This window comes from Parus major, chromosome 14 (genome assembly GCF_001522545.3).
Source record: "Parus major isolate Abel chromosome 14, Parus_major1.1, whole genome shotgun sequence".
NCBI classification, from domain to species: Eukaryota; Metazoa; Chordata; class Aves; order Passeriformes; family Paridae; genus Parus; species Parus major.
In genome coordinates, this window is record NC_031783.1 from 13393394 (window position 1) to 13417848 (window position 24455).

At 39.7% G+C, this 24455-nt stretch overlaps 1 protein-coding gene across 4 annotated transcripts in view; it reads left to right on the top strand.

The window, feature by feature from the left end:
* Positions 1 to 24455, top strand: part of USP22 (ubiquitin specific peptidase 22) — a 92032-nt gene that overhangs the window by 47008 nt on the left and 20569 nt on the right. For all 4 annotated transcript variants that reach the window (XM_015642754.3, XM_015642755.1, XM_015642756.3 and 1 more), the window contains 2 exons: positions 1779 to 1880; positions 20339 to 20508. In XM_015642754.3, the coding sequence (XP_015498240.1) occupies positions 1779 to 1880; positions 20339 to 20508 (272 nt within the window). The remainder of the gene's footprint in view (positions 1 to 1778; positions 1881 to 20338; positions 20509 to 24455) is intronic.

Genomic DNA, 24455 nt, shown 5'->3' on the forward strand with positions numbered 1-24455 from the left:
GGGTATTTTTAAATTATTATCAGGGTTCATCACACTGATTTGACTGACTGTGTTTGGCCATGTTTTAACTGCAGTGAACCCAAACACAGGAATTTACAGCTGCACAATGCAATTGCTGGTACTAACACTGTGTTACCAGTGAATTCATATAAATTCCTAAGGGAGCATTACAAACATGACCAGGGTTGCTGGAGACATCTAATGCCAAACCTGTTGGAAGCCAATGTTCCATCCTCTGTGAAGTGTCCATCTGTGCGTCTCCAAAGGGTCTCTGCAGACGTGCAGTGTGTCCAAAGCATTGCAGCTGTGTTATCTCATCAGTCTCAGTCATTCCCTGCCTTTTCTGTTTTCCTGGGTGTGTAGCTTGATGCTGAACCTTGGATAAAGGAAAGGGATTCTGGTATTGTTCCTTAAGCTCCTTCCATAATCTGTTGTTGAATCAAATAAAGTGAGAGATGGGTGTATTTGTGTAAATAAGAATTCTCTAGTCCTTGAGAATCAAAACAACAGACCTTCTATTACTAGAACCTGGAGGGTCAGTACTAACTATAAATTGAACATTTTTGGGAGGGTAGCTTCTGACAAGCATAGCTATTTCTGAAAATGAAGATCAAAGAGCTATTAAAATTTAATGTATATTATGCAGAATGTGTAAGCCTCCAGCTATATTTTTCTACTATCCTTTTCATATGTATGATTTATAATTTATTTTCTGTAGCAAAGTGTTGCTTCTGCTCCATGCATTCTGTGAAAAATAACTCTTAATTGACTTTAATTCTCAGTTTTAGAATAGACTGCTTGCCATCTTATAATTCTTTATTTTTAATGCTGAGATGCCTTTGTGATTCACAATAATTGACCTTGCACAGCAATTTCTGTGCTACACAGAAAGCTGCAGCAGTATTGAGCTGGTCAGCACGTGAGTCTTCACTGTTGTATTTTTCTCATATCAGTTTTACACTGAACACAGCTCTGTGCTGATTTCAAATCTGGTGTCCATACTACTGACCTGACTCATTTCTACTGCACTTTCCTTTGAGCAAAAGAAATCTACTGGAAATGCAATGTTAGTGTTCAAAGAGAATAATGACAGATTTTAGCTCATGAGGAAGGGTAGTTTAATGTTTGGAGAGTTTTGGCTGGTTGGTGGAGGGAGGGTGGTGTTTAAACCTACTACTAATTTAATTTTTAGATAACATTAGATATGTCAGCAAAGTGAATGTCAAAAATTAAAACTGTCTAATGGTACAAGGAGAGGTCATTCTATGTAATGGCATATCCTAAGACATGTAGCAACTATTTAGTACATTGAATTATTAAATTCTGCTGTTCTCTAAAGATTATCTGTCCATTAGGTTGGGTCAGTTTAGATTTATTTAATAACTTGTCAAGCTCATTGATGCTGGTTCTGTCATTTAACCTCCTCTGAGCACAAAGAAATGTTTTTTTGTGTATTAGCAAGTTTATTCTTGTGCTGGAATTTATTTTTTTTAACGTAAAGGAGGATTATAATCCAATAATGGAAAGTTTATTGGCCTATCTGTTCTTTATAAGTAAAGAAGTATCTTTCTTTTCTTACGTTTGTTCTTTGTTGGAAAATTTGGTGATACCTTTCTAAACCCTATTTTTTGAGAAGGGGTAAAAAAGCAGTCAGTGCCCTGAAGTTGTGCACAAATTGAATCTAACCTAATGGACAGCAAGTTGAAAGTTTTGACATGAACAGAATTTTTAATCCTTTTACTAAAGAACTTCCTGAAACTTTGTTTTCATCTGCTTAGGCATTGGAGAGAAGTATTCAACATGGGAGCCGACCAAGAGAGAGTTAGAATTGCTACGACACAACCCCAAGCGAAGAAAAATAACCACAAACTGCACCATAGGTGAGTTCCAGAAATCTTTTCTGGAGTTAAATTGTCACTGATTTGTATGTTCAAAATTCTGTGTTGTTTTTTCATTGGTAATTGTAGTGGATTTTTGTAAGGTTTAGAACAACAAAATCAGTTTATTTTACACTACCTTTTTCTCTCTGTGGAAGGATCTGCGCTCTGTGACTGCAGGTGCTGCTGATGATTGAGCTGTGTACAAATGTGTAACAAAACACAGTCCTTTTTGTGACAGTATGTTTGTAATGAGAAGTCACTGAATGATCTGAACTCAGCCTTCATCAGAGATCCTGTGCAGTGATGTGAAGGGAAATCCTGTAGTTGGTGCATCCTTAACCAAAGCAGTCTTTGGTAAATCTGGTTTTAGCAGAAGCAGCACGTTCCTACTTCGTGTTTTACTCTCTAAATGGGATATCTTCAATTTCATATGAGCTCTGAAAAGTGATTTTGTTTCTCCAGTGGTGTCAAATAGCAGGTTTGAAATGCATCTCAAAGGTTTAATGCTTAAGAGTTCAGTGGTCTGGAGCAAAGAATTCTCTGAAATGTATGCATCTGCTTCTGGCTGGACAGTATTTGGGTAAAGGTGATAAAAATTAATAGTTCTTTCAATTTTTTCCCTGCTGTTTTTAGATTGGGGTAGCAGGGGGTTAAAATTAGCTCCCTGACAAGCTCTAATTAAAATTATCAGGCATTTTCCTATGCTGTTAAATGCACAGTAACATTTTAAAGGTGAAGGTTGGAAATAATGGTTAATGGTACAAGATTGTTAATCGTAAAAGGTTGGAGGCATAGCCATAGACCTTGCAAGTAGGAAGCTGTTTGAATTTTTTCCACAATTTTAAAGCTCTGTACTGTTTCATGGAACATGTCACGCTTTCAGCACGTTTGTATTTGTCAAAATATACTGAACATACTTTCTAAAGGTTTCTAATGTCATGTTTCTAATACAGTAAGTCATTTAATCCAAAGTTTGTGTATGTTTATTTGGAAAAAATAGACTGAGAAGCACTGAGTAAGTTGAAAATGTATATAAAATGGTAATTCTAAAGAAAGGACCTATGTTTTTGCAGTCGTGGGACAGGGAAGACAGTTGGAAAAACATCTGGACTTTGGAAACTTCAAGCAGCCTAGGAAAAACGAACTAAGCAAAGATTGCTTGCATCATGTTCACACTGGGATTTGTGTTCTGACAAGCTCCAGTATATTTTGTAAAGAACGTTACAAATTACTAAAGATAATAGAGCTGGAGAGGGGAGAAGTTTGATAGAATTTTGAAGGTTACCGTGACCTTTGTGAAGAATTGAAACACGTTTCAGTGTTTCCCTTTCCAGTCAGAAGGAATGCTCTGCTTGCTCTTGGAGGATTTGAAATCTTTCAGGCTGTTTAAAAAGACCATGTCTGGTTGTGTGAAATCTCATCCGTGGCTGCCTGGGTGGGGGAGCTCCAGGAACGCGGGGACAAGGGAATGACTGATCTCTTCACTTCTGCAGGCCTGCTTTTAAGAGTTCTCCTACTGAGCCCTGGAGCTGCCTGTGTGCTGAGATTTAGAAAGAAAAGAAAAAAAATCAAAGCACCCAGGAACCATAATGCAGTTTTGAGCTGCAGTTAAAAGCAGAAGACTTGCTTTCTTTCACAAAAATGCATTGGGGGTTTAGCTCAAGGAAGAAAAGACCTGCCATTGTCCTTGAGCCTTTTCTCTCCACCTAACCTGGTGCTAAATATAAATCTGCTTCAGAGTCTTTTTGCCTTCCCTCCCCTCACTTTGACTTGTCTATTTGCAGTTTCAGATCAGTGGAGAGCCTATTTGCAGACTGAAATGCTGCTGTAGCTGGACCTTCTCATTTCTCTCTTTTTCTAATACTCAATTCTTTTTACATCAGGTTTTTATCAATCCCATAGCAGATATTAGTGAATCCAGTTTATCTTCTGAGGTAGGTAAATGGCTCAGAGAATAGGCATGATGTCCAGTTTTATTGGTTCTGGAAATGAAAATAATGCTGATAACCATCTCTGATAGGCACTGCACATCTGTTGAGCACTTCTGTTTACACAAGAGTCTGTTAAAACATAACCAGCTGCCTTTTATGCATAAAATGCTCTTTTCAAAGCTGTTTTAAGAGGAAGGCCAGGGGGAGGTTTGTGGCTTTCTATCCTACCCCCAGAAATCCATGGACATCACTTGGGAGTGGAACATTTCACTGTTCTGTCATAACCTGGTATGGTGGTTATGCCAGCACTTGTTTCAGCATTTGTGTAAGACAAGTGTATCAGTGTTATATCTAAAATCCATGGGACAACACTGAAATCTGGGCAGGCGTGGCCTTGAAAGGATGTACAGAACTTGTATGTGAAGGTTTTGCATATGATTTTGAGCCCTGACAATAAAATACATTAAATTTGATGTTCTTTGTATCTAAAACACACTGAGGTGGTACAATAAGTTTGTTGCAGTTGCCAGTCACATCTGTATTATGTGCATGACACTCATTTAGGTGGATGTTTACTCTATGGCTGAACATCCTGGGAACATGAAGGGAATTTTTTTATCCCAGATTTGTAGCAATCTCGTGGTGCTTCTCAGAACAGCTGGATGTGTCTGCTGCTTTTTGAGCTGTTTGAACTTTTGTACAGCTGCAGGATCTTTTGTCTTTGATCAGCACCATGAATTAAAACTGAAGAATATTCAGACATGAGATGAATATCTTATAATGGAGACTTGAACTGGTAGTTCACTAGAGGAAATAATGTAGAAAACTCACAGCTTTTCATTTTTCTACTTGATTGACAATTTGAAACCCATTGAAGAAGGAACTTCTTGTTCACATCTTCAGAAAAATGAGGAAAAAAACTTAACAGAAATCCATACATTTTCTTTGATTTCCTTTAAAATGCTGTGTGTTTCCATCTCATAGATAATTTTTCCAGCTAGCAAGTAGTGCAGGTAACTTGACTTGAATCTCTGTTTTGCCATTGAGCAAATTGCTTCTGAAATGAGAACTCAAACTGGGCACTGCTACAGGCTTTGGGAACTGTGCTGATTCCTCTTTTGGGATGTACAGGGTTGTTCCCAATGTTGCACATAAGCACCTTCAAAGTGAGTTGGAACACACTGTTAACGAAGTGGAAACTTTAAGTTTTCTTACAGGCAAAAAGCCATGATGAGAAATACTTGCAGTGTGGATTTTATGTGGGACATTGCATGTTCTGGTGTCCTGAGTTGACATTTTGATGGAGATTCTGTATTTCAGGAGATTCAGGAGGAATGTCACGTCCACTCAGACCATAAATGTGCTCTGTGGAAGCACTGTCAGCCCAAGACATTCTCAGACCTTGTTCTACTCCAGACACTTGCATGATGATTTTTTTCACAGATCAGGCTGAAGGGATGGTGTATTGTGGGGAACATAGAAATTTCCCAAGTTATTTAACATTGCTCTCAGCAGCAGGACTGAGTAGTGTCCTGGACTATTCAATAGTTGTAGAAATGTTTGTCTTGATTTTGGGTTGAAACTGATGTTTCAGGCAACCCATAAACACAAAAACTTTTACATGGAAAAATTAGATAAGACTTAACAGCTAATTAATTACATTCCAACATTGTCAAAGAAAAAATTAATTTTTTCAGTCTCCTCTTGTCTGTAAAGTGGTCTCCCTCTGCAAGGGAGGGAAGGGACAAAGCTCCACGTTCACAAGCAAATTATTTGTTAGGGGGTTGAACTAGAAGTGATACAATATCTTTTGGGAACTATTTTCCAAGCTCATCTTGCTCTGCTGTCATTAATACCCCCAGCAGATCCATTCTCCTGGGCATATGAAATATTAACTTGGGATCAGCTGCTCTCTGATTAGCATATGAAGTGACTTTGTGGCTAAAGATGGGTGTATTAACAATAGGAAGAATTAGAGTCCCAATGCACATGGGTAATTAGCAGGAGCCACCCGGGATTCCCATTTGCAGTGTTGCAAAAAGGCAGAGGGGAGACAAACCTTTCCAGGAGACTGAGCAAATCCTCTTCACCAGAAGTGATGGGATGGAGAAGTGGCAAAACCAAAACTGCCTGGGAGTAGCAGGTGGGTTCTGCAGCTGCAGTGCTGAGCAGCCTGATGGGCCAGAGAGCAGCATGAGAGAAATAAATATTGCAGCAGAACTCCGGTGTGAAGGTTGCAAGGAAAGAGGAACAGTGACCTGGAAAATATTTCTGGTTCTCTACACAAGCTACCAGAAGCATTTTTGCCTCTCTAACTTGGATGTGTTGAAGGCTGCATTAGTAGTTGGATGTTTTTTGTGTATATACCAGCACTTCAGTGTGATTTTCTCGTTGGATGGTACTTAAGGTAGCTGAAGTGGAAAAGTGGAATGAAAAATACGGTTTGGTATAGCACCACATTTTTAGCTGTGGCTTTAAATTACTGATTTGTAAGCAGTAATACTTTGATATTTGAAGTTATGACTGCACAAAGTGCATCCTGAATAGCAATCTCTGATTCTTAAATTCTTTTAGATTTGCTGCGTGATGAAGGAAAGGAAAACCATATTTAAGACTACTCAGGTGAATGTTTCCTCTTTGGCTTTATTTGTATTAACTTCATTAATAAAATTATTTTCTTTAAGAAAAATTGTTTCTTAAAATTGGTAAAATAAAAAAATGATACCTTCATATCAATAGGGAGAGCTTTCTGTTCCTGTTTGACTTTGTCACGAGTTTAGCATGTCTGACCATTGGACCCAGTTGTGTAATACATTTCTTAAGTCTAAAATTGATAAAGCTGATCCTAAAAATAAATTTAAAAAGCCCTTTCTTCTCAAAGCTCACAGGAAATTCTAAAAAACTTGGAGGCTTGTGAATATTTCAAGAATTCTAAAACCCAAGTAGTGATTTACTCTCTGAGGTTTGTAGAGCAGTACTTTCAGAAAGTCTCATTAGACTTCCTAAACTTAGCTCTTTATCAATATAAAATAAAAGCTTTCCTCTGCAAAAGGCTTTGTGAGGAGAAATTCCAGATTGGATGCTTCAGTTGCATTTTTGTGTATGGTCTGGGAACTTGTCACCTGTTTCTGGCACAGGTTTTCCAAAGCCTGGTGCCAGAAAGCATTTGCATCACTGCAGTAATGTCACTGTGTATGGTTTATCTGCACAGCTGTTGATTGAGTTATCTGTGATTTAATTGTTCCTGGGTAAGATTAGGAACAACTGAATTATCAGTGAAATCCCCTCAGTATTTTCCTGCTTGGAGTGAGCAAACTTTTGTTGTAACTTTTGTTAGACAAAAATCAGTCAGCATCTGAAGAGTTGACTGATGAACAGCACTTCCCTGTTGCTACCAGGCCAGCTCCAATGAAGAATGAGGAGTGTTCTGATCTTGTTACCTCAAGATTTGTTTGAATTTTAGACCCTCTTTCAGGAAGATCAGGAGCTGATGTCACTCAGTGTATGAGCTGTCCTGTTGATGTTTTCATTTCATGTCAGCTAAAACCCCTGCAGACTTTACAAAGTTAAAACTACTTGTATGTGAAATCAGCAGATTGCAGTTGGGGTTGAATTTTTCTGTTATCCTGTCTTGGAAAATTGCCATTCCTATTACTTGCATAGAAAATACTTTAATTTTGTAACTCTAGGTGGCTCTTTGAGATTGGAGGCAAAGGAAGAAACTCTATATATGTTTGCACAGTGGGAAGTTCCTTAGAAGAAAAGGTTCTTGATCCAGGGCTTGGATCATGTTCCAAACTTCTAACACAAACCTGATTTTCCTGCTCTGGACTTTTTAGAAGTAGATCCATGGTTGTTACTGATCCAGACACGTTATTTTTAGTTTAAAGACAGTATTTCAATTTGATTTTCTTAAACTGTGCTCTGCACTTCTTCAGGTGAAACTTCATCACTTAAATCCAACTGGATAAAAGTACCAAAAAAAGTCCTTTTTTTCCTCCCACATACCCACATATATGCTGATTTCAAGTGTAAAATGCTTGCTGACTCAATTATTTGTCTTACCTCTTTCTTTAATGGTAGTTAATTTTTTTCTTGTGCTGTGTTTTCTTCACTAAGTCACTCTATATCTTTATTATGCAGTAAAAACAACGGCCTTTCAATGAAAAATGCAGTCGGTGTCAGTGACTTGGTCATCTGTTTGAATGGGATTTTATAGAAATCTGGATTTTCTTACCAAGGCAAACCCAACAGCTGTACTTAGCCAGAATCTAATTATGGCCTTCTGAACAAGATACCTTATTTAGGTGAGGTATTTGTTGTTACAAATAAGGAAGTTGAGAATTAGCCCATGGAGCTGCAGAGGTTATAGACAAGTGCCTGTTGTCTTGGCATGGGCAGAGATGTGTCCTTAGCATGAGAAGGTTCTTTTTCTTATGTTTAAAAAATCATAGAATCACAGAATGGGTTGGGTTGGAAGGGACCTTAAACCTCATCCAGTTTTACTTCCTGCCATGGAATTTTGGACCTTCCACTCTCCCAGGTTGCTCCAAACCCCATCCAGCCTGTTCTTGGATGCTTCCAGGGATGGGACATCCGTAGATCTCTCTGGCCAACAATCTGAAATAAACCTTGATTTACCACTGTATTTTCACCTGATTAACTTGGTGTCAGCACAGCAAGAGCGGCGTTTTCAACAAGGCCAGTCATCCCCATCTCAGTTTTGTTCTTTTGTGGATTGCTTTTGGATTATATTTACTCTGACCTTCCATTCTGCTCTTTCCTATCTGCTTCCAGACTTGGCTTTGTGTGGCCAGAAGGTAGATACAGTATATACTGAAAGCAGGAATATGCATAAACAGCATGTGGCATGGTTTGTGTGTTGTGGATTGTTGGATGAGCTCTGTGCCAGTTCATCAACAATAATTTGTGCATATTAATATATTTGGATGCATTTAATTTCACTGGCGCTTATCCTGCTCCTTAAGTTATTAATTTGTGAAATCTGTTTGGAAGAAGGGTAAAAACTTGTAGGCAGCATATGGTGTGATATTGGGGGGAAAGGACGGCTGCGGGTGTGAATTTTATTTTGTCAGTTTGGTGGGAGTACCTCTTGTTCTTTACGGGTGCCATCTGCACAGGGCTCTCTCTGCAAGGCTTGTGCTCTGTGCAGAGCACACAAGAGCTTGCTGAGCTTTTAACTTTGGCTGCTTTGGGGGAGGGCAAAGAGAATATTTTATTCTGTGCCACCTTTTGAAGTGTTTTGTTTTGTATAAAGGCTTTCTTTTTCCAGAGGAAAACACTTGAAGGGTCTACAGCTTAACTGGCTGTTAAAGGACGGTGTCATAAAGCTCTGGATTCATCATTCAGGCGTTTTCACAAACATATTTCCTGTTCTTTGCCTGCTACTGTTACTTTTTTAATGCTAGATGTCTTCTGTCTATTCTCCTTGACCTTCCAGCAATTATGAAAATAATCATTATTTTCATGCGCTTGTTCTTAGGAAGTTCAATGTCTTGAACTTTATGTAAAGTCTGTGAGACAGGGCAGCTCCTGATTACTTTGAGAGCTCCTCCATAGCTTTGTTCAACTTTAAATTTGTTGAGCTTTGTATATCTGAGTATACAGTGAGCACCACAGTTGAGAAGTCTCTTGGCTTGTGTAGTAAACTAAGGCATTTTGTGCAGTGCATATACTTAAATGTGACATTTTGTGTTGTACTTTCTGTTTTTCTGGAATAGGTGCCTTTTTGTTTCTGAAGCTCTTGTTGTGACATGCTTCCACATCTCTAGTGGAATGTGTCCCTGCTCATGGCAGGGGGCTGCAATTAGGAGATCTTCAGGCTCTCTTCCAACCCAAACCATTCCAAGATTCTATGATTCTGTCTTTTCCCTCCAGCCAATTGATATTCATATTTTACAGGGATCAGCTGATGCTTTGATATTTAGTAATAGGTTTGATTATGTGGTTATTCCCAGTGACATGCATGAAAGATGTTTTCTTCTCTTGTGTGTACATTCCCCAATGTTTGCTCAGTGCTCAGAGATCCTGACAGAGATTGGATCAGGTTGAAGCACAACAGGCAAAATTTGTTCAGTGGGTCTTGATATGCCAGGACAGGAATTCAGAGAAGTTTGGTTCAAGTTCTGCTGCAGAACTTGATGTCTTTTTCAACTTTCTTTATTTCAGTTGAGAGAATCAAACAGAGAAATGGTTGCTGTGGATGATTCCATGCTGTGTAGGTTTCTGGGTTTGAGAACATGCTGCGTTGGTTTCTTCCTTACACCTGAGAGAGAAAAACAGTTTCACAATGCAGATGGTCAATAAAAATGCTGAAATACAAAATTACAGATACAAAACTGACATTTCCCATGGCTTTGAAAGGAAAAAAAAAAAAGGCCTTTATTTGCAGAGTGCTCCTAGGTTCTCATCTTGTGAGAGGACTTACCAAAAGGTTCCAAACCACTCTTGCACAAGGCAGAGATCCCTTCCTTTAACTCCCCCTTTCCTCTCTCCCACATTTACTTTAAACTTAAGCTTGCTGTGGGAGACAGTAAATTCATACAGATAGAGAAAATCAGTGATAACCCAGTATCATGGACAAATTGTCTCCTCCCTCATTTTAGGAGCTTTTGTAAAGCTATTGCTGTTTGCAGCTTTATTCTAACTCAGAAACCCTAGCACTAGGGGAGCTTATCTGTAGGTTTTATTGCATGTGTATCTTCCATATTAATGTTGTTGCAGTTCTTAGACTCTGACTTACTTTGTTTACAGAGATGAGACAGGAACACTTCAGAATACACGAGGCATTAGGGAATATGGCAGAGTCTCATCATTGAAGAGATTTAAGAACAATTCAGAGAAACATTTGTCAGGAATACTACAGGTACTGTTAATTCTGCATTGAGGTATAGGGACAGATCAGGTGACAGCTCAAGAACTTCTGCAGCTGTTTCCTGTGATTTTAGTGGAAGATTCAATGTACTTTTCAGTGGTTTGGTCAAAAGCCCTCGCTTTATATTGTTTTGGAAACACGTTTCTTAATTTAAATTCAGAGGGAAGAGATACTTGCAGTCCCTTGTCTTGCTTGAAACAGCTTCTCTATTTACACAGGCCATATGAAAAATTAACCTTAAGGGGTTTGTTTGTTTGTATTGCCAGATATTTTAGGAATGCTGACTCATTTTTCCACGCTGAGGGTGTGCACACAGGAGCCAATTGCCACCAAATCAGAAGGAGGAGAATGTAAAGGACATTAAGTGCTCCTGCCCTCTCTGTGTGCTTGGTCTTAATCTGGGCATGCAGCCACTGCAAAGTAGTGACAGGCTGTAACCTCACAGCCCACACCATTCAAGGAGATCACTTGCCTTGTGTGCTGTGCTGTAAGCCTGGAGAAACAGGAATAAAAACAATCTTAACTGATCAGTACCCCTCCAGAGGATCAGGAACACCGTGCTAGCACACTGCTGAATGCACACAGCAACCCCAGGAAATGAAATCACAGGGAGTGTGCCCTAAGGCAGGGAACAGGAACTTGTCTGGGCAATGGAAAGGCTCCTGTTTTGGCATCACCAGTTTGGGAATTGGCTCAAAGATATACATGTTGGAAGCAGAGTATAGAGAGTACTTTGTGTGTCTGGCACACTGTGCATGCTCAGGAGTCATTTCTGGCTCGCAGGTTTCATCTATGCCATAGTAATATAAAATGATACACTTTGTGTTGGGTCATGCTCTTGATAACTTGTTTGATGTGTTTGCTCCAACAATGTCACTTGACCTTAGATTCTTCCAACAATATGTGTCAGAGTAGGATGTGTGGAAAGGCCAAGCTGTTGCTCTGGGGAAGGATCTGTAGTAAAGCCATCTTTGGTAGTCACTGCTTAGAGATGTCATTTTCCTCCTAAATCTTGCAAGGGGCAACCTTTCTTGAATCTCATCTCCATTTGTTGCTGGTTATTTCTATGTCAGTGCTAGAAATTCTTTGTTTAAATAAGCAACAAACACGTATCTCATCTGCTGAACCCTGGGTGCAGTCTTGTGTCAATGTTATGCAATTGATTTTAATTGAAGGTGTAGCAGGATACAGTGACTCCATTGAGCTCCCCAGAATTGATTTTAAACCTTCTTGATAGCTGCAAACTTAAATTTTCCTTGACACACAGTAGCATGTGTGACACAAAGGTAATGAACCGAAATACCAGACCCAGGTGATCTCTTTGCATTATCCTGTGACTTTTTTTGCATTACTAAATGGAGAGAATGATGCACCGAGCCACAAATGCCAAAGCTCATGCACAGAATACCTATGTAGTCTAAAAATAACATTGAGGAGAGTTAGCAGCCCTCATTCCAGCAGCAGCTGTTACCTGTTCTCCATCCTTGCCTGAGTGGCAGCAGGGCAGGTAATTTTGGTTTCCAGAGCTGTGAGGTCGAGTAGGGATCCATGGATGAGAGCTGTTCACTGCTCAGCCTGTAGCTTTTAGACACCTGCCTTCCCTGGGAGTTTGTTACAGGAGAGGGGGTGAGGGCTGGCTGGTTTTGGGAGGCACTGACAGTTCCTGCATCCCTCTCTTGTTCTGGCACTGTCTGTGTGTCCTGGCCTGCTGTGAGCTGGGTGAAGCTGCTCCGAGGTCAGAGACTCATCGCTGTGTGCAGGGGGTGAGTTCATCCTTTCTGTGACTTTGCAGTTGGCATCAGGTGGGCTGAGCTGTCATGTGGAAATGCCCTCACCTTCCCCTTCCTGCCAGAGCTGGTCTGTGTGCTTTATACCAGGCTGTAATATCATTCTGAATGGTTGAGCCAGCATGAGAAACAGGGAAGGGCATCAAACACCTCTCCTGAGTCAGGTACACTGGGCTGACAGAGCTGTCTTTGGAACCACTCCAACAACTCGGAGTCCCAAACTCCCTCATTGCAATGTTTTCTAACTGAGACAATTATTTTTAATATCTAATTAAATTTTACTTCTTGTGAGCTCAGTCTTTTTTTTTTTATTATTATAGCTTTGGTAGGTCACAGGAGTTAATTACAGTCCTCATTGTAGTGGCCTGTAACATGCTTGAAAATTGTCAGCCTGGCTGTTCCTCCACCAACACTATCTGGTTTTAATTAATTAACTCAACCAGTGAATTCTTCAGTTGTTTCTCCAGTCTCAAATACTAATTCCATACAAATTTTTACTCATGCTCTTGACTTTGCATAATTTCTTTTTAAAATGGGTGCTCAATTCCAGACATCATGCAGCTCTGGTTTACCTGTCACCAGAGCAGAATGACCTCCAGGCCTTCTCATATTCCTGTGAAGTTCCAAAATGCTGTTTGTAGAAGACCTACAGCTCAAGACTAAGTTGTTGAGGCTGAGTTACTGTAGCCATTGCTCCTTATTTTGTGTTTGTCCACTTAATTTTTCCTTGTTTCCTACTTCACAATTGTTTTTATTGAATTTAATTGATTTCAGATAGTTTCTCCCCTTTAACAAGTTGCTCTTGAGTTATTGTTTTGTCTTCCAATTACATTTGCACTGTCCTGATGTGGTTTGTCCCTTCTCTAAGTGTATATTATGTGATGTCACTGAAGCTACTGAATAAAAATAGTGAATGCAATCAATCCCCTGATAACTAAGAAGGGTGGGGGCAGACTAAATGCTGGAAAAGCATTATTGGTGTCTTGTTAAGTGCTGTTGTTTCCATGTGGTGTGGATGAATTAGGTGCTCTTCACAGATGTACTAGAGAATATGTTAATCTCTGCTGCTGGACTGCTGCAGATCTCACTGTGCTTCTATCCTGGCAATATAATGTAGGTGGGTTATTGCCATTTGGTAACTTTTCATGGGTTCATGTATATTTTAATGGAGAAAAAGAATAAAAACATTGACTTTTGAATAGCAATTCTAACACAACATAAAGAATAAATCTGGAAAGTCTCCTAGGAATGCTGAGGTCACTCCAGAACTGCCCAGTTGCACACAAATATGCTAGAAATTATCCAAAAAAAGACTTGAAGTTGCCCTGTGAGCCTGAATAAAGTACTTGAACATACTTTTAAATGTTGGATTTAAGTCAAAACACATAAGGTGAGATTTTTCTTACAGACTGGGAAATATGAGCGGCCGTGTTGTTTTATTTATTTTGAACCACTTAAAATCTGGAAGGTGGGAAATGAACTCTCTTTCAGAACAACAAAACCACCCTTGGTCAGGAATGAGCACCTTAGGAGAAGTAAGTACATGACAGAGCACCTGGCTGAGGTGCCAGCCTGCATTCAGTGCATGGGACACATTCCCCTTTTGGGTCTGGCTTGTCACTTGCTCAGGTAGAGAGTGAATTGTGTCTGGATCACTCCTTTACATGCACTAAGCCGGTTTTGCCTGGGGGTAGAGCTGTGTTAACAGAGAAAAAGGTCAGTAATGAGGATGAATTCCACCAACTCTGTGCAGCAGTGACACACCAAGACTGAGAACTTTGGGGTTTGATGATTCAGCCTTATAAATAGTCCTTGTCTTCTGGTGCTGCTGATACATCCAAGGAGGAATAATGACTATATTGTTTTCTTTCTGCAGTTAATGATTTTGCAATACATGTGCTGCTCATGGCATATTCTTCTTCTCTCTGGTGTAGAAGCTTCTGCAGTTGGACTCCAGGGTTCTCAACTGGAAACAAACTCATGGACAGTTTCCTTTTGTACACATAAGCAAATTTTTTGCTATTGAGAAATCTGCTACTTCAATAGCAATGGAAAAAAATGCAGTGATCCAGAATCCTTTAGCTAGAAATGGGAAAGTTAAAGATGGGGTTTCATTTAAAATTCAAATATTTCTTTTTCCAATGATGACTTTTTTCTTTCCAGAAGACCTTTTCTGATTTATTTGCCTTTCTGCTGTGTAGGGGTGGCTAAACTTGTAGGTTTTGGTGCAGTGCACAAGGCAGTGTATCTAAAAGAGTCCTATAATTTATTTTCTCTCTTCTTACAGGAGTTATTTTTCATAATCTTATGCTGACTGCTTCTGGACTCAGTGTCTTCTGTATTATCAGGGCTTTTAGATGAAGGGGCTAGTTTTTATTAGTTTCCTGTCAGTGACAAATGAAAATACTTACTTAGAGTTAAAACACAAAAAAGAAATCCAGATTTTTATAACAATGTTATCCAAATACTGTCATCCTCTCAGCCTCCCAAAACTGTAGGATTCAACATGGTCTATGGATCTTGATGTGTACAAACATATATTTGATATTCAAGAGATGTTTTTAGATAATGGAGTGATACAGTGAGATATACTCATGTATAGACTATAACATATATAGAAAAAAATTGAAAAAATGTATTGCAGTTCTCATTTTCCAAATTATTGCTCTAGAACTCTATTCTGATTTGTGATTTAAAAGACTTAGCTTAAAGGTTGGATAGAGCAGAAGAGTGAAGCTCTCCAGGTTGTGCCTGTTGGTGATGGAATAGCTCAGGGGAGGAGGTGGTGGGTGGTGCTGGTGATGCAGCTCAGGGAAGGTGGTTTGTTTCCAAAGGGATTTACAGTGATTCAAACTGAGCAGTGACTGACCTGGCAGCCCTGAATAGCTGGAGAAGAGGAGTCAAATCAGAAAAAATAAAAAAGAGGGAGCCATGAGCATGTTTTCACCTGGTTCAGCAGTAACCCAGCAAGTGAAGATTATTTTATTGCCCTGAGGGCTCATCTTCACTTCTTTGATCTGTGCTGTAATCCCTTGCTTGGTGTTGCTGTCAAAACTACTCTATTGAAAAAAGATCTACTGATGAACCAATGTGAACCAATGAATCACAAATCTTCTTCCTCTTTTCCCTCCCAAGATGATTTTTTTTCTTTCAGGGTCGATTGCATGTTCTGTGTTTGCTGGAGGTATTTGAATTTAAGATCATGTGGTTGAAATTCCTTCATTTAATGTGACTGTGGCAAAAGTTTCTGTGGCTTTTTCTTAAATAGTTGTCAGAACAATTTAATACCCAAATGTGTTATTGGTAAGTTTGTAAAAAATGTTCTGTTAAAATCTCTGAAGAAAAAGTTTGAATTCATTTGACTCAGTGTTCCTGCTTCTGTAGTTAATGTGGGCTTCAGTCCCTGAGAAAGGATGCTTAGCTGAAGTGCTGGGGAGTAAATTCACCAAAACTGCATGGTTGGGGTTTTTCTGATCATTGGTGTCACAGAATGTGATGAGTTTTCCTGTGTAGACTTGTAATTTCACATATCTGTATACTGCTGCTTTCTGAAATGAGTTTTTTTTATATTAACATTTCAAAAGGGATTAGCTTTGGAGAATAATTGCTGTCACAAACCCCATTAGCCAAACTTCTGCTCCTGGCACACAGGTGGAACAGCAGCTCTGGGTCTGACTGGGCCAGTGTTTGTGGCAGCTCCATTCAGGTCATGTGTGATATATTCTACACCTGAAACTTGAGAGCTGAGAGAGAATTTGGGTGTAGTTTTAGGTACTAGGGCAGTCCTCTCTTGAAATATTTTCAGAATGTTGTTGCCAGTTCCTGTTTGATGAACATAGGACGAAGACGCAAAATTATTCTAGAAATCTTCACTGCTGTGCTACACTGTTTGTGTGATGTTGAACTGTCTTTAAATATTTCAGTGAGCTCTTCCTCAGCTTGCACTGGCTTGTGACACCGTCTGATGGAGCTGCAGGGAAGCATCAGCACCAGATGGGGGACTGGGGGTGGGGGACAAAGATTGCTCTGAGGTGTCATCAGCTTGTGCTTTGTGTAGAAAGGATCTCAGGCTGGCTGTGCTTTGGTGCATCTGAATGATCTCCTGACTGTCTCACCAAGGTACATTGTCCAGTGACTGCTGCTCTTCCTTCCAGAACCTTCATTTCACTAAATCCCAGGTTTCTGCATGGGAACATTTGTTCAGACTAGTTTGTTTGCTGTCTTTCCAGTCCCAGCCCAAAGCCTGGGTTTAGAGGCAAACAGAACCTCCTCCATGAGGGCAAGATTGGGTTTTCTGTATTTTCTATTCATGTGTGGTCCTCTCATTTCCCTGCTTCCCCACCTCTAATAGCTGTAGAGTTGCATTTCATGGAGAAGTGGAATTTCCTTATCTTGTCTTGGAGTTTTCATCTCCCCTGCGTGGGTGGACTGGCAGAACTAGTGTTCTGGATCTCCCTGCATCCCAACAATCCTTGTTGCCCAGTGTTGCAGATCTGTTGCTTTGAGCATTAGAAAAACAGACCCCATTCCTGGAAGAAGATGGAAGAACTGAAGCTGACAAAGGTAAGCCAGCCAGAACTCAGTCTTGAGACCAAATGTACAAAGAATTTCCCGGATGAGTTTCCCTGTGTGCTCAAGGCATTGCAAAAGTAGATTTCTTGCCTTTGCTTATGCCCTGCCTGCCCAGCTTGTGGCAGAATGAGAGCAGTGATGGTATTCCATGCATGATGATTAAAGGATATTTGTTTCTGTTATGATTATACCATACATGACAATTTTGTCTTGACAGCAACATTAATTTATTCCAATATTTACAATTGTATCAGCAAGGTTCAGAGCTAAAATTGCTTTCCTGTGAAGTACATTTACCACAACAGCACACATCCATGTGTGGAAAATATTAAGTATCTCACAGGTTGTCCTTGCTTATTTCAGAAGCAATTCATAAGAAACAAAAATAAAGACAATGTTATGAAGCACAGCAGAAGTTTGCAAAGTACCAGAGCTTTATTATTAGTCGAGGTTGGAGCCTGCTGGCAATCCTTAGACTCTGACACTGTGCTCTGATTAGAGCCTGGTGGAGATCACTGTTGGTGCTCTAGCACAAATGGACTGCTGCATGTGAGGTTTTGGCACATTATTTTTCTATTAATTTATGACCCACATGTTGCAATGTTTGACTGTTCCAGCAAAACCTTGCCAGGCTTTATTAAAGGGGAGGGAATAGGTGTGGCAGGCACAAAGCTTTTACATTCTCAATATGTTATTGACCAGAGTGCTGTATAGGCTCTAATTTTTTTTCTGTGTTTCTTTCCAACAAAACTCATTATTCCCCATAAAAGTTAAGCACAGAAGGATGTGTTGTTCTGAGTTCTGTCAGCTCTTTAGTTTACCTACATCCAATTCTGATGTTTTTCAGTGTGCTGCAATTACTTATGCAGTACCTGAGCTATAGTTCCTCATACCTGTTTCATTTCAAACACCAGTTTAAGAGTCTCTACAGCAGCTGCAGTCATTGCTCCCACAAGGATAAGATTGCTGTGTGCTCCTTTGCTTTTTCCCTTTTCAACTGATTTAGTTCTCAGGTTTTGATACAAATCACCAATTTCTGATTTTTATTGGGGTTTGGAGTATTCACGTTTCAGACTTGTCTGTTTTGCAGGTTGCTTTGTCTTGGTTCAGTCAAGTGAAGACCCAGCACATGAATTGCTCCATTTAGGGCCATGAAAAACTGACACCAAAGACCAAGCAAGCAGAGAAAACCAAGAGCCTTCTGAGTCTGATGCCTGTAACTGTCTCCTGGTGGCAGCTTTGAGGAAGATTTGATTCTTGTGGTCACAGGGAAAGACGGTCCAGCCACAGGCATGTAATAAATGATGCTTAATAAATGATTCCAAAAAGCTGCCTTTATGTGTTTGCTTTTGTGACTGCTCTATTAGACACCAAAAAGTGCTAGGGGGAATCTCTAGATTTACTACTGGTTTTCCTCTAGTTTTCTGTGCTGAACAGACTGACTTTGAAATCTGGTGCTAACCAGGGGGAGAAATAGGGAGAGACTCTTCTGCTTCTCAAAATACCCTGCATGTCAGGGAGCCTTCCAGCCTCCTGTGAGCACAGCCTGTGATTTAAATAAACCCAGTCAATTTTAAATGGCAGAAAATGAGGGGAGAGGTAAGCAAGAGGTACCAAAACATTTCTCTACTTGCACAGCACGAACTCCCTCCTGTTGTGACATTGTTTGCAGAGACACAGACTGGGAATTGAAATAGGTTTTGTGGACCAAGCTGAAGCATCACACAGTATTTCAAGCTGCTCCAACAAATTAACTATTTAACACTCTGCTAATGTTGTGCACACACTTTATTGCCTCCCAGCATGAAAATCGAGCAAATAATTGCAACAAGCTTCTGCCCAGTAGAAGTCACTGTAATATAATGAGAAATTTTGTCCTGTGAGTAAACAGAAGGAACAGGAAGCTGTTGGAAGCAGGTCGATGTTGCTTTAGATACAGGAAAAAAAATTTAGGAGTGCTCTGTGTCTGTGCCTTCAGCTCCAGGTGCAGTTCAAGCTGGTGTGGTGCTGGTTCTCCTCGGTAATGTAGCAACTGGACCACACCCCGTCCTGCTGCAGGATGCTAAAGAGCCCTTGGAGCACTATCTGCTGTACTGCACGGGAACTGCACCACTTCCAATTACCACACCACTGCCAGCTGAGAGGGTTTTTATCATCCCATTGATTGACAAGGAAATTGTTCTTTCTCTGTCCAGTAATCTTATGTGTTCTTTCAATGTTTCTGTAGTAATCCTATTTTTATTGCAGAAGAGGACTATGTTAATTTTAAATCAATACCAGAATTGTATCTTACCGGTGCATTTTATCTTGATTCAAAGTAAGTTGTTGATTAAAAATAAGCATTCTTGGCCACTTGATGCTCTTCTTGTTTACTGCTCCTGTATGGTGGTATTATGTTAACATTTTGGAAGAATACTCAAGGATTTGAGCATGTTTTTCTTCTCACTTAGACTTTGCAAATGACTGAAAAGCTTTCCCCACTCCTAACCTCTCTTCTGTTGTGCAACAAAAGAGCTTTCCTTTAAGCATCTTGGTTTCCAAGCACAAGGAATCGTCTCTGGGCATTACTGAACGTTTGACTTAAGGTGTGATGAATCCTCTTATGCCAAGTTGAATATTTTGATGTATGCTGTAGATTAATGTTTAATTTACCTAAAACGAGTGTGGAATTAGTGTTTTTCAGAGTTTGTTTTTTAAAGTTATTCTGTTCAGATCTTGGGTTTTATACAAAATCTCCTGAGTCTGCATTGGATGTCACAGCCTGACTTGGTTTGTCAGGGCTGTTTCCTTTGCTGCCTGTCTTAGAAAGATGATGATTATAATAGTACAAAAACCTTTTTCTGGCTTCATGACCTGCATGGGGGAAAGCTTTTTAAATAATCTGAAAATTTACTCACCAATTTCTTTAAATGTGTTGGTTTCATATTGTACTGACTTAGCAGTTGTTGTCATTGCACTTTGGTATCAGTCTTGGGAGGGATGTGTTTTGGTGACATGTGGCACTACAGCCATTACAAAATAATGGTATTGGTGTTGCTGAACTTCTAGGTTTTCTTAGAATTTAAGAAATTCTAGTGTAGTTCAGAAAGCTTCTTGTGACATGAGTACAAAAATACCAATAGCCTCCCTAAACCAGTGTAAAACTGTATTTGGAGCTGTGCATGTAATAGAGTAAATCCATGGCAATAATATGAAAAATATGTAAAAATGCAAATCTACCATTTTTTTAGCTTGATAATGCTTATGATCCCCTCCCCCTTTCTGTCTTTATAGGTCTACGAGGGCTAATCAATCTTGGGAACACATGTTTTATGAACTGTATTGTCCAGGCACTTACCCACACTCCACTGCTGCGAGATTTCTTCCTCTCCGACAGGCACAAATGTGAAATGCAAAGCCCCAGCTCATGTCTGGTCTGTGAAATGTCTACTCTCTTTCAGGAGGTGAGTGCTGTTTGCTACAAAGCATCACCTTGCCACAGACGCTGTTTCTTACCCTGGAAGGAATTGCATTCTGTTTGCAAAGGGAATGCAAGTCATGTTTCCCCTCAAAGTGCAGTAAAACAAAGCAGCAAAGATTGAGATCTCACTGTCAAAAATACCCAGCTGCTGAAAAGAAAACTAATGGCTTTTAAGTCCTATTGTGAAGTCACCCTTGTTTAGGTAAAGCTGGTATTGGAAATAATTACAGTGCTGCCTGTTCTGAGACTGATCTGGGAGTCCTTAGTCTGAAAGCTGAATGTGTGCTTTAATTAAAGGTGCAAGTTGTAACTAGAAAATATGTCATGAGCTCTTTGGGTGATCATGGGAGTGAGAATAAAGCAGTAGTATACATCCTTGTGGTTTAAGGTACTGGATTATGTAGGTCTGTATGAATATTTTAAAGATCTCCATTCAGTGCTTGTTCACCAGCAGAAACATCTTTTCTGTCATCACTTACGTGCAAACCCAGTAAAGGCCAGGAAGGAGAATAAAGAGAACTAAATGTGTTGCTACAGTTTGTGTCTTCCCTGTGCAAGCCACAGTTCTTTCCCACTCAGGAATCTGCTTTGCAGTGTGTCTTTACTGTAGGTCTGGTCCGTGCTGTGTGGACAGGCACAGGCTTTTCCTTAATAAATAGTTAAAGAGCTTTATTAACTATCTTAATTCCACATCAGTAATGTAAGGACTGTGGGTAGACATGGGCTCCTAGTTTTAAGATGTCTTTTAAAAAACAAACCCAGTTCTGTGCCTTTCCCTCACTGGTGGATCTCCTTTCTTGGTGAGTAAAATAAAACCAGCCAAAGGACCAAAAAGAGCTGTAGTGTATGTGCTGTCATGGAGCATTTAAAAATGCTGGAGATGTCTGTACACAGAGCAGGTTTTCTGTGCATGTCCTGTCATGAAAGTTCATTCTGACAGGGACTAATCTAAAAGAGCTTTACCTTTATCTTGTGGTTTTCAATTTGATTTTACTTCTCTGCCTTTTTCACCAGAGATGATTCTTTTTGCTCACTGCAGGTGAGTTAAGCATACATAGAAGAAGGTAAAGCCCCCTTAGTTGTTCCAGACAAAGTTGTTTTCTGCTCATGCTCAAGACTTCTGAGGATTTGCAACATTTCATGCTGCTTATTAGTCATTAGCTGTATGTTACATTTCTTATTTTTGTTCTATTTTTCAATTGTTCCCAAGTCTGTCAGGAAAGGAGGGAAAAACAAAAGGCAGGCAGACCAATAGGTAGCAGCTGTAAGATTATTGAAACCAGATGTGCAGTTAAGTGAGGAAATACCACAATGCCTAGATGAAAAAAGTCAGTCATGGTATAGAAATACCAGATTCTGTACACTGTTAATACAGAAACCTATTTGCTTAATGCTTATTTAAAAATAAGGAACTATTATATCCTTGATTTGCTTTCATCAAATAGTGATATAAGGTCTCATACTGATGAACATCACCACACTCTATTTGCGCATGCATTTTTTTAAAAAAATCCCTTGGGAAAGGGGAAATGAGTGTTACATTACAGATTGAGAGGCTGCAGGAAAGATCAAGACTCTCTAGGTAATGATTTTTGTTTCCATTTTTGTACGTGGAGCCCTGTTGATGGCTCAGGATGCCTTTTGCTCTACTCTAAGCATGGAACAAAGAACAGGCTGTTATCCAAAATGGGGCTTAAATGCAGCATTTGTGTTAGTTTCAATCATAATAAAGTTTCATTTCATACACAATTTTTGGAACTCAGCCTTCATTTTCAAACCAAAATTCATGCCTGCACTTGCATTAGTTCTATTAATTAAATGTTCTGCAACATGAGGGTGTATGGATGAGGGAACATATCTGTGACACCAGACTGTGCAGACAGCAATAGTCCCTGTCCTTATTTCACATTAAATACTGCAGCCATGTGCTGTGGGAGGACACAGAAAGTGACTCAACCTCCTTGAAGTAAAACTGGAGCTTAATCCTCCTAAGCAAAGCTGTTGGGTCTGTAACCAACTTGGTGTATTTTAACTCACAAGCAGTAAATACCTTACTGCTTTTATGGCACCCATTGTACAGTTCTGTTCCCAGTGAGTTTTAATTTCTCTGGATTTGGAATTAAAATGAAAATCTTGCATTTTCTGGAGCAGACTGGATATGTTTCATGTCCCAGCTCTATCCAGTGGTTGCAGTGAAGACACTGTCTCTGCTTTTGCAGAGCTGAGGTCTGAGTGAAGGAAGGCAAACCAGGAGATCTCAGTGCTCTGGTTAAGAATTCCTTTGTAATTGAATTACCAGGGAAACTTAGATTCAGGTTCTGTCTTGTTTCTACATAGCTTTCCCACTGGGATTAACTGGTGTGGTTATCCCAAAGCATCTTACCCAGGGACAAACAATCAGGGCAAGGGTTAATTTCATCTCCCCTCCACCCATCTCTTCTGAAGGTGTGATCTTAGGCAAATGGAATGCCAGGGGATCTGGTGAGTGCCTGAGTGGGAGCTCTCCAGGAGAAAAAGCAAGACTGTTTTGAACATTAAATAAAACTTACTATATATAAATAAGTAAGTTTTGCTCTTTTGCCTCTTAAACAGAAGTTACCCATCCCACTTTATTTCTTTTTTTGTTTAAGATGATGTAGTTATATAGGTTGAGTGATTTCTTTGTGATAAATAGGAAGCTAAAAGTTCTTCCACCTTGAAGTAGGTTGGTGGTGAGTAATGACTATCAGATGGTTCTCAGGACTGAGGTGGTTTTTTCCTGGTAGCTTTTCTGGCAGACACACCAAGCATTGAGCTCTGTTTGTTTTAAAAATATCTGACTGCATCAATTAACATTCTCATTTGTGCTACATGAAACCTATTTCTCAATACAATCATGACATGACTTACTGCTTAAGAAAAGGAATGAAAAGGATTTGGGAGTAACAGATAGTGGTGAAGCTGGATGGAGGGAAGATAGAACACAGAATCCATTCATTGAGCCTTTTGGCTGAAAGGGTTGGTGCACTCTTTTTTACCTACTGGTGTTTGTGTTGTAGTTTTGCTTCACCAATGAAAATGAATTTCAGGATGGTCCACACCCAGAGGTTTATCCAAATCCTTTCCTGAATGACCACTCAGGAAGGTAGGATTAGAAGATCTGTGTCTCATGCTTTCTGTGACTGGAATAGTAAGAATACCTGGGAGCTGAGCAGAATGCAGTGCATCTACTCAGAGATGGAAGGAACAAAACCTTCCTTTTTCCCATCATTACTCATCCTCGTGAGCCTATCACAGTGCACAGCACAAGCACGGGAAGAGTTGAGAAGTGAGGACCAAGAGGGAAAAGGAAGAGATGATTTATGGCTTTGATATTTGAGGATGCTACTGTTGAAGTGACTTAGGTATAAAATAAGTTACAACACAGAGTTGTAACCCCCAAAGGAGGGGGGGGTAATGTATTTAAGGCTCTTTGCATAGACAGAAGCCTTGCCTCTTGTCATGGAAAATACAGACTTTGTGTTGATTTAGTAAAACCTTTTCCTTGAAATAAGTGTAGAACATACAGAGTTCATGCAAGCAAAATATATTTTGTGATTCTTTGAACCATTGTTCTTTGGGAAACCTCTAGAAGGTGTTCTCTTGCATGTGTTCCATGTGTTGCCCACTCCTTTCATGCATTGTAAATTGCCAGAAAATTTAAAGTCTTTACTGAGAACCAATTTCCAAGAGGAGTTTTTGACTTCTCAAATTGGACTTGAACCTGGTGCAAGATTTCTGCCTATAAACTTGTAATTACAAAGCTCAGAGACTGTTTAGTGGATACATGTACAGGATAAATCAAATTTATCTGTTTACTCACATAATTGAGAAACTTCTGTTTTTGGCAGGACGAGGAGAAAGAAGTATGGATGTGTACGGTGGGGTTTTGTTTTGTTTTAAAACCTCACT